The sequence below is a fragment of the Poromitra crassiceps genome (genome assembly GCF_964638095.1).
Source record: "Poromitra crassiceps genome assembly, chromosome: 1".
NCBI lineage: Eukaryota > Metazoa > Chordata > Actinopteri > Beryciformes > Melamphaidae > Poromitra > Poromitra crassiceps.
In genome coordinates, this window is record NC_139623.1 from 5,205,564 (window position 1) to 5,217,657 (window position 12,094).

At 40.4% G+C, this 12,094-nt stretch overlaps 1 protein-coding gene across 1 annotated transcript in view; it reads right to left on the reverse strand.

Moving 5' to 3' along the window:
* Positions 1 to 1,055: 1,055 nt before the first annotated feature.
* mroh1 (maestro heat-like repeat family member 1) overlaps positions 1,056 to 12,094 on the reverse strand; it is a 79,335-nt gene continuing 68,296 nt past the window's right edge. The window contains exons 39-45 of the mRNA XM_083645721.1: positions 11,835 to 11,901; positions 9,723 to 9,844; positions 9,095 to 9,244; positions 8,683 to 8,817; positions 5,820 to 5,922; positions 4,845 to 4,910; positions 1,056 to 4,699 (exon numbers count right to left, since the gene is read on the reverse strand). Coding sequence (XP_083501847.1) covers positions 4,599 to 4,699; positions 4,845 to 4,910; positions 5,820 to 5,922; positions 8,683 to 8,817; positions 9,095 to 9,244; positions 9,723 to 9,844; positions 11,835 to 11,901 — 744 coding nt within the window. The 3' untranslated portion in view covers positions 1,056 to 4,598. The remainder of the gene's footprint in view (positions 4,700 to 4,844; positions 4,911 to 5,819; positions 5,923 to 8,682; positions 8,818 to 9,094; positions 9,245 to 9,722; positions 9,845 to 11,834; positions 11,902 to 12,094) is intronic.

Genomic DNA, 12,094 nt, shown 5'->3' on the forward strand with positions numbered 1-12,094 from the left:
GTTGGCTTTACCACAGACTGAAGATGGATTAATGCATAGGCTTTAATTGATTAAGTAGTCTGACAGGTCAGGAGGTGATAAATGATACCTCCTGCAACGAGTACACAGTTTACTTTTGCAATAATTTTCTTTAATTCATCACAGTCAAAATTATATGACATGGATGGTTGGAAACAGAGACACCCCCCTCCCTGTCTCCCATTTTTCATTAGGATTCATCATTCATTTTTCCCCATTAGATGTCTTTTAACTAAGAGAGGGGAGGTTGGCTTTGGTGGACACTGACTGACTCTCCCTCTCTCTTCAGCTTTTCCTCTTCGGCCTAATGAAAAATCACTATAATATTCCTATCGGGGCAATTGTGTCTGTGGTAGTGCAGTGAATTTAGAGTGACCTTATCATTCATCTTTTATCATCTTTTATCATTTTATTGCAAGATTACTATCACTTGTTTGTTTATTATTATTATTATAGGGGAGCCATTACATGATCACAGTGCACTCACAAATGCACAAATTAATCAAATATTTCATAGTAATAATGCATAGTAATTATTAATACAACTTGGTGAGTGCCGAAATATACTTAAGCCTCTTCTAAACATGAAGTCTTTAGTGGCTCAATTTAGACATAATTTAACAACAAAACTCAATTATTGAATATTGTCATGAGAGCGTTGTCATAACTGAGAAAACTGAGAACTGGATCACACTGCATGAAGCCTTTTAAAATTCAACTCTTCAGAAATTGTCTGAGCTCCATTTCAATCAAGAGGGTTTTGAACTCAGATGGGATTTGACACCAGAACATTGTTATGCCATTATCCCACTGAGAAAGACAACACAACACAATTTAAAACAAAAAATTAGTCAATAACTACTATCTGTTTCTGTGCCCTATATTTTAATACGCAATTACTGTATATAAATGTCTACAATATGTGAGGACTTTTCAGTATTTTATTTATGGATATAGAAGACAACATGGTCCCTATGATGGTCCAAAACAAACAACAAATCTGTTACAAAAAGAATTATGTTTTAATGGATGTTTTATTTGTTCATTTTAAAATACATTAACGATTGCCTTCATCAGCACTCTGTTCTGGTCCGATTTGACATGAAAAATGGCATGCACACATTCATACATTCACACTGACTGAACCATTTGAAATAACCATACATACAGTATATCAATACAAGACTATGTCAAAAATAAGACCAGTGGCTGGACCGTGTATGGGTGTGCCACGGCCGACCAATGGTGTAACTTAATCACTCAGTCAGTCAGTGACAGACATTGGCGTTTATAGGCGTGGCCCCGCTGTTGCCGTCCTACATTATGACATATTCAATATGGTAAAAAAAAGTTTGTGACATGACAAATCATATAAATGGTATAAAGTCCATAACAGCTTTTAAAATACACTAGATGAACAGAAAACAGTTAATTATTATTCAACATGTAGCGCAAACCAAGCCATAGTGTTAGAAAGTGACTAAAGCCATCGGTCCATGTTTACAGAACATCTAAAAGCACAAAAACTGATCTAGGAACAGTGATCTGGTCTTTTATATTATACTGTTTATATTAAGAGTGACATCTTGACATCATGAGTTCTTGCTATTCTCCTTCACCAAGCACCTGTCACATGACAAGTTAGCGGCGTTAACACCGAAGCGAATAGTTACCACCAGCAGCATCTAACAAACATGTTCCCCACATTGTGATTAGTGTCTGGAAAAGAACATGATTCAAAATGTCATGGTATCCATTTAGGGGAACTGTCATTGTCAAATACAAAGAGAAGTTTTTATCAGTACCTGTGCATTAATACATTTTGTGAATAGGGACTGTAAAAATCACCATACCGTCAGTACCCCAGATAGTTATGCTGGATTCATCTTACCAGACACTTAAACAGCAGCACTTAAAAGTTAAGTGCTGAACACCACTTGTAATGAAAGATAAATACAGTGATCCTCACAATGGATTATTATTATTTTTTTTAATATTTGAACTTATAGAAGTTCACTTGATTTATCTTACCCAACAAACACAACCTAAGAAGTGGACACAACACTTGGAAGACAGATCAATTAATTTAGGTTTCCCAAATATAACAAAATGGGGTCAGTTCCTAGTTTGCCCAGGTTGCTGTTTAGTCTTTCAGCAGCGACTATACGGCAACTAAAGCATTTGATAGTGCAACAGAAATACACACATATCACAGATACCGGCACACAAAATCATATACTTGCAAACACAATCTATTGCTTTCAGCTGATGTCACAGCTACCATAAGTGACCATTCTGTGGTGACATTTTGTAACCCACAAATTAATTCAAATGCTAAATGTGGTCATTTCGCATCCATCCTTGTTGGTATTTGGTTGAATTCATTTGGGGACATTAAAATAAAGTTACTTATATTGTACATCCTCACATATAGTGCAACACACAGACATACATTTACATAAGAGACCTGCAGACACGCAAATGTATCCTAACCCTGTGGACCTACGCAACCGTTAAATGGAAAAATGACATGGAAACATTAAGTGCATAAAGAGAGAGACTATCATTGAAAATTAACACAATCTTTATAACGTTGTTACAATGTGTATTAATGAGCATTTGGCACTGGTTGTGTTATCACCATGGATACACCTGTCTGTTCTACCTAGCAACACTGGGAAGCAATGGTTTGAATGGCTGGAACTGGCTAGTTCAGAACCCTGGGTTGGTTAAGAGCGATGAGAGGAAGCTTGGCCTTGTTTCACCCTGGCTCGCTTTGCTGCAGAACAAAAAAAAAGGAAGGAAGCTAAAAAATTGCATGCAATGTGATCTTCACTCCTTTCAGAATCATGAATTTCTTAGGTATCGCGGTGGCAATGGAAAAGTTGACTAAACAGAAAAGGGCCTCCGCATTCTTGGCTGGTTCATTTATGATGGCTGCCACATAACTAGTCTTCATTTGGAGCATGGCTGAAAACACCTGTGGCAGTTATGTTAAACGTCCAAACTTGATTAAACACTACCCAAAACACCATTAGACCAGGAAGGGTCCATTCTATCCATTCAAGTTGTACTGGTGGTGGCAGAGACCTACAGCTTTACTGTGGCTTAGATACAGTATGGAGGCGATGTTTGGCACTAACATGTCCGCAGTTGAAAGATTTACTTGGCCAAACTTTCTCTTCCACAAACTCTGGTCTGAACAAGCCAGGTTACATGTTGCCTGGAGCTCCAACAGTAGGACTCTACTAGTTGTATGTACCGGTAAATAGTTACAGAGTTGCTTACAAAAGTTACCGACTAGCTACTGAGCGAGTTACTGGCTGGTTTTGCTGACTGCTTTGACAAAGTAGCTGATCTGTAGGCTGTTTGTAGTGAGTACACCACTAGACAAGAGCATTGAGACAGCTACTATCCTGTTTTTCCCCATAACCCCAAATCCTAAAGCATATTTCAGACTAAGTGCAGCCTCCAAAAACTATAGATCCTGTGCATTTAGCATTTTTATCATTCACTTCTAGTACAGCCTTCACATTCAATTTTCAGAGACTTGTTCCAGGCAAGACAAACTGATCTAAAAATCCATTGCTTGATAAAAAACTCTTCATGGAGGGTGGGGTTGATTCGTATAAGACGGATGCCAGGTGGATCAGAGGGAGGTCTCACTCAGACCATTAAGACCAGGCCCACTTCACTGAAAGTCTCTCTAAAACTGAGCTTCTCAAACTCAAACTAAGAGGAGCATCTAACGGCACCACACTAAATGCTGGCATGACTACACATACATACACACACACACACTTATGCTACCAGCCAGAGCCATGTGAGATAGTTCTGTTACAGAGACGGCTTATTTGCCTATGTTTTAGATGTACATTAGATGTCGATTCTATTTACTTGCACGTAACAAACAATATGTACTGAAACTATATTTGTTTTCAGTGAGGGAAAAAAAAACCTAATTACTTGTAATGTAAGTAATGTACATTTGTCAATTTTTAGCCTTTGGAGTAGAAGCCTTTTGATGTCCACTACATTTCATTGAAAGAGTTCAGTTAATCATATGCCTCTGGTGTTGTTGTATTGAACTCATGGGACATACAGTATGTCTCTGGTACATGCTACAGAGAAGGTCTTCCTGTACAGAGCAACAGTCTTTGGTCACCGGAACATGGTTGAGAGCTAACACTTCACTTTCAAGTACCAGTCTTTTTTTTAGAACAGTCAAAATATCTAAAGAAGCAAACCACAGCTGGAAATGGCAAAGTGTAAGTGTGTGTGTGTGTGTGTGTGTGTGTGTGTGTGTGTGTGTGTGTGTGTGTGTGTGTGTGTGTGTGTGTGTGTGTGTGTGTGTGTGTGTGTGTGTATTTACAGGGTTTCTAATCTACTTTTTCTAACAGTGGGGATTGGGGCAATCTGTGTTGCTCCCCACCTGTTCCTATTTACAATATAGGTCCCAGTTTTGGTTTAATTGCAGGCTCCAGCAACACAGCTGTTCTTATTTGGATAATTTTATCTTGCAATTCTGCCACTAGTGAATGAATTCAGAGGAAAGACTGTTGTTTCTATGTACTGTCCATTTACTGTAAGTGTGTGCGTGTGTGCCAGTGGAAGCGTCCCATGGCCTCAGCAGCCTTCCCTCTGACCGCAGGATCTGGATCTTGGAGCAGCATCACTAGCCCTGAGGATGAAAACACACACACAAACACAAACACACACACACACACACACACACACACACACACACACACACACACACACACAATGAAAGGATGATCTCTAATCTTGTGAATGAAGGCTGAAGGCTGTGCAGGAGTTAGTCTTACCTTTAGTGACGGTGCCCATGTTGAGGTGGGAGAGCAGCTCTTCTGGAAGATTACCCAGCAGAAAGCCTGATGAGACGCATACATAATGATCAGGTCATATCTTAGGTCGTATCCTTTCTGAGCATCCTTTTTGGGCACTCGCCTACCATGGAGAGCTGGCGACTGCACATGTATCAGAGGAAGCATGTGCGAGTCTACAACTCTCCCCAGATCGGCAGAGGGGGTGGAGCAACGACTGGGACAGCAGGGGGAATTGGCCAAGTACAATTGGGGAGAAAAATGTGAGAAAAAAAGGAATACATCCTTTCTAAACTGTCCATCAATCCGGAGAAGGAACATAAGTGGGAGAAGAGTTGTAATGTGAACTAAGTTTCATTTTGTATACTCTATGTGACCAGTGCCCTTTAATAGGGCTGCATGAGTGTGGCTAAAATGACCATCGTTATGACCTTGCTAAATATTGCGAATGCAATCATTAAGGAAGATTAATAGTACCAATGATTGGGTGGAAAAAATGTAGGCATCTTAAATCAACCTACTGTATTGACTGCTTTTTTGTCAGTCCCTGACTCCCTGTATCACTGCAGTATAAACCTCTCATAGCAGCAGTGTCTAAATCAACATGAGACTGTTTTCAGTCATACTGTGGTCTTAATTCACATATTCACACTAGAAGTCACTGAGAGAGCACACACCTCCACCAATCCTGGGCAATTCTCCAACCTGGTGCTGCTTACTACTCTGACTTTATCCCAGCAGGGTGTAGGGGTTAGTATGTATGGAGCTCAGTTACAGGGCATAGGAGTCATCAATGGTTGAGAGACCCGAAACACCTTACGACCCCAGCTAACATCACTGATGACGCGTCCCAGCGCATGCTGTAGTATGTATTTTTTAAACATACCTATACAGTAAACATAGCTGCTCCTGCTCTGACCTCAGGCCAGTTGGTTCAGGGTGTAGTATTCATCATACCTATAAACATGGCAGCTCCTGCTCTGACCTCAGGCCAGTTGCTCTTGAAGAACTGGATGACTGAGATGTGGTAGAAGTTCAGCATGCCAGGGAAGTCCTGGATCTATGAAACACATAAAAACATGCATGAAGCGAGAATAATATCATACAATCTCTTATGTAATACAACAATATTATTCAAAACATCTTGACTTGGCAATATATATATATATATATATATATTAGGGGTGTCACAATATATCGTCCCACGAAATTTCGCGATAGTAAAACGTCACGATATGTATCGTTGAGATGAAATCTCATATCGTGGAAAAAAAAAAAAAAAAAAAAAAAAAAAACTTTTTTTTTTTTTTTCTTTTTCTCCCAAAAGTAGACAAAGAAACGTCTTTGTTTGTTGAAGTTCAATGTGTGGAAAATAGTTCAGTTGAACAAGTCTCTGAAGAGACACATGAGAAGTTATACAGGAGAGAAACCATTCAATTGAGTTTCTGGCAAAACTGTTTACTTGACAGGAAAAACTGAAGATGCATAAAAAATAGACTAAGAAAAGTCTTGTTGTTTGAGTTTGAAGAAAAACTGAAGATGCATAATGAGAATTTATACTGCTGAGAAACCTTTTAGTTCAAAGTAAATCTAAGTGACGGTGTAACTCATTCTATTTCAAGATAAGCCTTATCTCCAATCTCATGTTTTTTCTAGTTGTTATTGTAATAACAATTTCCCACAACAGCATGTTTTGTATTTGTGCATTTCAAATAAAATACTACTTTTCCAGTCATATATTGTCATTATTCAAGTTTAAAAAAATATTGTTAAAATCGTATCGTATCGTTATCGTGAACCCAGTATCGTGATACGTATCGTATCGTGAACTGAGTGTATCGTGACACCCCTAATATATATATATATATATACGGTATATATATATATATATATATATATATATATATATATATATATATCATGAGAGCAGTTCAGTAACAGCAGTTATGGTCAGTGGAAAATGTCTCCAACCAAAGTCCCTGGAGGACCAACTAACATTGACGTCAGCATTTCCGTTAGACAAGAACGATGCCTGACAACGTGTCCGGCATGATTTCAGTTTGCCGGACAATTGGAATAAATACTGGACGGACACATATCAGATCTGTGTTTATTGAGCTTAAAAAACAATTGATAGCAGGTTATAGCCATAGGGTGGGCAACTATTTTTCATGGGGGGCCACATGAGAAACCCAGATTGTTGCCGGGGGCCGAACAAATATTGTCATGCCGTAAGCCATGGATGGGCAACTTTGATGATAGAGAGGGCAACAAAAAAATGCCCTCGCTACCAGATTTGGCTGAGGGCCGAACGGCGCCAGCGCGAAACATTTGGGGCATTTGAAGCCAGGTTTAGAGGAATATCTCATTTTAAATTAACAGTTGTGATGTCATTATTCAGTCTTAACCACCAATATTTGATCCTTTTCTCACTCACTCCATGTCACCACCTGCTCTCCCTGCAGGGCTTGAAATTAACTTTTTTGACCACCTGCCAATATGGCTGCTAGATTTTAAAGTGACCAGCCAATTAGAATTTCCACTAGCCAAAATGTTTTTCTTGAAATAAACCAGAATATGAGTGGGTTATTTTAAGCATACGTATCAGTAAGTGGCCCGAGATTCTCAAAGCCTATGTTGAGGGTCACACGAACAAAAACGCACTCTTTAAATTTCTACTTCAATGTAGAACAGTAATTTCTTACACATGAGATTACTTTTAGCCTTTTAGTCATAAAGATTATTGAAAGATATTCCATATTCCAGACTGAAATGCTATAACAGAAGTGAAGTATTGGCCAGAATGACATGAACATTTGGACACTTATTCAGCGGGTATCTTGCATGTTGAGTTCAGGTGCACTGTAAATTATTTTGTTTGCAATTCCATTGCGGGCCACACAAGGGGCGCCCGCGGGTCACATTTGCCCATGTGTGTTATAGCCTATAATCCCGATATCGGCGTAAATTCCCTGCACCAACCATGTTTCTATAACCGGTCAATCAAATGGAACGACCCGAAATGCAAGCTTCTGGGTTAATTAATTTCTCCGTGCCGCACACAGCGTCGACTTTGCTGCCTTACATGCTGAGTCTCGTAGCCTATTAAAAGAACACTGGCAAGGGCTTTTCAGTTCTCAGATCAAGGCTACAGGTAACTAGTGTTAACAATAACGCATTCTTACCTTTTCTTCCAGTTTAAAGTTAAGCAAATATTCCCAGCTGCGCTTGTGAAGTTTATAGCCTATTGTCCATTCACGGAAAACACCGGGTGTAAATCAGCTTTCAATTAATGCTATCCTGTCGTCATTGATAATATTCTAATGTTAGACCCGCTTGGTTTCAGGAAATTGCTTTTTAAGTTGATTCACGTCTCATCTCTCTTTCTCTCCCTGCATGTTCTCCCTGCATGTAACGTTAGATATGCAGGCACGGTATAGCCACCGTCTTCAATTAGGCTTTTCGTTGTTTCGTTCATCACATAACATACAGCCTAAACTATAACCTACACATAGAAATCTTCATTTATGCTATTTAATACGAGGCTGTGTGGAAATGCAACTTGTGCCTATTTTAATACAACTCAAATTGTGCTGAGAGGGGATTATTGACCTGGTGTCAGGCAGATTTTAATTTGTCAGACTTTGATTAATTTTACCTGAAAAAGTCTGGCAATTACGGGACAACGGAAATTCAGTTTGACATTCATTGATATTTAATCTTCAGATTCCCATAACCGCATTTCTCAGTTTCAACTTTAAGACAAATGCCAGTGAAAAACTTCAGGAATTCAGATAAACCATTTGATTACATATCTCACCAGATACTTGGTGAGGTCATTGATGAACTCTCCGTAGTGCAAGCTCTTGTCATCATGCAGATGGTTCTGGAACATGGCCGTGATCTGGTCTGAGCCGACCACAGGAGCACACACACGCATCGCATACTTACAGGCCTGTACACACATACACAAACACACAATCCATATTTGTATCATAGAATACAATTGTTTGACCCATAGATCTCAGAAGAATCAACCACACAATGAAAAAAGGTGTTTTGAAAAACTTTGTGTATGTGTGTGTGTGTGTGTGTGTGTGTGTGTGTGTGTGTGTGTGCGCGCGTGCATGTGTGTGTGGGTGTGGGTGTGTGTGTGTGTGTGTGCGCGCGTGCATGTGGGTGTGGGTGTGTGTGTGTGTGCGTGCGTGTGTGTGCGTGCGTGTGTGTCCTACCTTGACCACCTGTGGGTTAGGGTCAACCAGGTGCAACAGCAGGCTGACCAGAACATTATGGATCTGGTCTTTAAACACTGGCTCTCCTGAGCCAAACTTAGACAGATTCCCTAGCAGGAGGATGGCTGCAGAGCGGATTTCATCGTTATCCTGGACCAGCAAGGGGCACCAGAGGGAAGTGTTAGTGAGAGAGTGAGAGTGTGTGTGTGTGTGTGTGTGTGTGTGTGTGTGTGTGTGTGTGTGTGTGTGTGTGTGTGTGTGTGTGTGTGTGTGTGTGTGTGTGTGTGTGTGTGTGTGTGTGTGTGTGTGTGTGTGTGTGTGTGTGTGTGTGTGTGTGTGTGTGTGTGTGTGTGTGAGAGAGAGAGAGAGAGAAAAAGAGTGTGTGTGACACTGAATTTTATTCAGGTGCAAAGCATCATATTATCCAGCACACATCAGCTACAACTAACCCAAGTATCATGAATGAAAACTCTAATATGTATTGTACATATATTTTAATATATATATGTATATGTATAAAGTAGTGTATATCATTACATCGCTTATTTTCAAATAGCCTACCTAGCCACTTCCTCAAATATTGGTTTGAGACTGCAACCAGTAAGAAAAGAGTAAAATGAAAACATACGCTCTCCAGGAATGGTTTGATCTTCATGAAGATATAAACCACTAGTAAATGGACATTCTTCTTGTCCAGGTAGAGAAGAACTTTGGACAGACCTGACATGGCCTCAAGGGTGATCCATTTACCTGCAGAGAGACATAGAGATAGACCAAGTAGAGGGCAGTTATCTTACAAGCACAAGAGAAAAGTGTGGCTGAGGTCTTTGTCAAATGAAAATGAAGCTGTGGATGTTGTCAGCGATGTGAAGAGCCAAAAGCAGAAGACTGTTTGCCAGCTCAAAAAAGGAAGTAGAAATCGCTGTCACAAATCTGGTGAGTCAGATGACTAACGACTACAACTCCCAACTCAATTAAGCCACTTCTAAACATGAAGTCTGGATCATGCCCGGCTAGCCAGAGCAGGATATTTTCCGGTTTTACCTTTCTAGACACGAGGAGTCTTTGCTTAGAAACAGCTGGAAATGGTCCGTATTCTCTCTGCCGATGGCGAGTAGAGTGGGCGGGGGGAGGGGGTGCGGTAGGGTGTATCGATAAAAAGAAATGTGATGTGGAAACAGCTTTAGCGAATCCGTAACCAAACTCCATTAAAAAACATGCAGTTTTAACGGAAGATGCATTCCGACGCATTCAGGCGATAACGTGGGGTGGCAATGTGCCAGAAAAAGTGAGTGCTTGCTTGCCTTTGTTACATCGCCCAAAAGCCGCCAGTCAAAATAGTGGTCGCACCACCGCACTAACATTACACTGTGGATGATTTTACAAGTGGCCTTAAAGATAGTTTTCAATGTATTTCTCCCCACAAAAGTTAGGCTATATGTCTCGATATAGGCTGATGCAACTTGCATTTTTACATAGCCTACAAGACAGACAGGTCAGGAGGAAAATAAACCATTCAAGCCGTTTGCAGCACTTGAGGAAACCGTGAGTTTGCTCGTTTAATTCTAGGGGTGGGGGAAAAAATCGATTCACCTAAGTATCGCGATTTTTAATGTCACGATTTTTTGGATCGATCTTTTATTCCAGAATCGATAATCGCAAATTAATTTTTTTTTTTTTTTTTTTTTTTGGTGCTTGCAGTCAGACCACTCACTGAACAGCAGGCCAGGCGCCGCCTACTGGTTTACTAGTGGTTTTATTACTTTATTAGTTAGTCTGAAGTAATAATTACACTTCAGGGTTAAAGTGGGTGCATCTCATTGTAAAATTGGACTTCAAACGGCCCAAATCTGGCTTCAAACGGCCCAAATTTCACGCGCGTTGGCCCATATCGGCCTGGCCTGCTTGGTATCTAATGCCCGGCCTGAATTATGATCCCAGTCCGCCCCTGTTTTTAACTATATCGCCCAGCCCTACTCATGATATATAATATACAGTCTCTAGTGTATGATTAAACTTTTCCCATGTTCTAATCTAGTGTAAAAAAGCAAACAAACTGAAAAAAGAAAAGAAAAAAATAAACAAAAATCGCAATAAATCGTAATATCGAATCGCAATAATCGTAGAATCGCAATACCGGTACTTAAGAATCGCAATATAAATCGAATCGGCACCCAAGAATCGTGATAGTATCGAATCGGGAGATAAGTGAATCGCCACAGCCCTATTTAATTCGTTGATATAAGCGATTGCCCGAACGATTAATTAATTAATAGGCTACGTGAAAGTTGGCGGGTACTTTAGCCTATGCAGTAGGCTAAGTAGTAGGCTATTATCTCCTTGTTACATTTTTAAACTGTCAGATGGGGGAGAAAAAAAGGATTCAACTTTTACTTGTTTACTCACCTAATTTGGCTCTCTTCCAAATAATCCAGCCCCGTAACTAACGCTACGTCCAATCATGAAAATAATGATCATTAATGGTTTGTAAAGTGCCATTTAACCACCCGCCCACTCAGACATACATGATCCGGAACATGAGCTGCCGGTGTTAAACAACAGCCGTTTTTCCAATAATGCGGATCCTATACTAGGGTCCCAGATGGTCATGATCCGCACTCGCGGGAGTGCGCATAAGGCGGCTAATTGTTTCTAAACATACAGGCCGACCGGCTAGCAGCTGGTTATAATCCAGATTTCACTGCATGTTTAGAAGGGGCTTTAGTGAGTTTGCCCTTACCTGGATCGTCCTTCTCCTCCATGCCTGAACTCATGGCTGCCAGCAGCTCTTTGGCATACTTATTGACCTGGTGGGGGAAGCGAGGGGGGAGAGAAAGAAGGAAAGACAAAAGGAAGAGTGAGGGGGGGAGGGAGGGATTGGCCATGGGAATGAAAAGGAAACATTCAATCACATAACACACATTCTAGGAGTAGTAGACATAAGCTGCTTTCACACGTCTGGAATTCAGGAGTTATCTAGAGGCCATCCATATGGCTGTC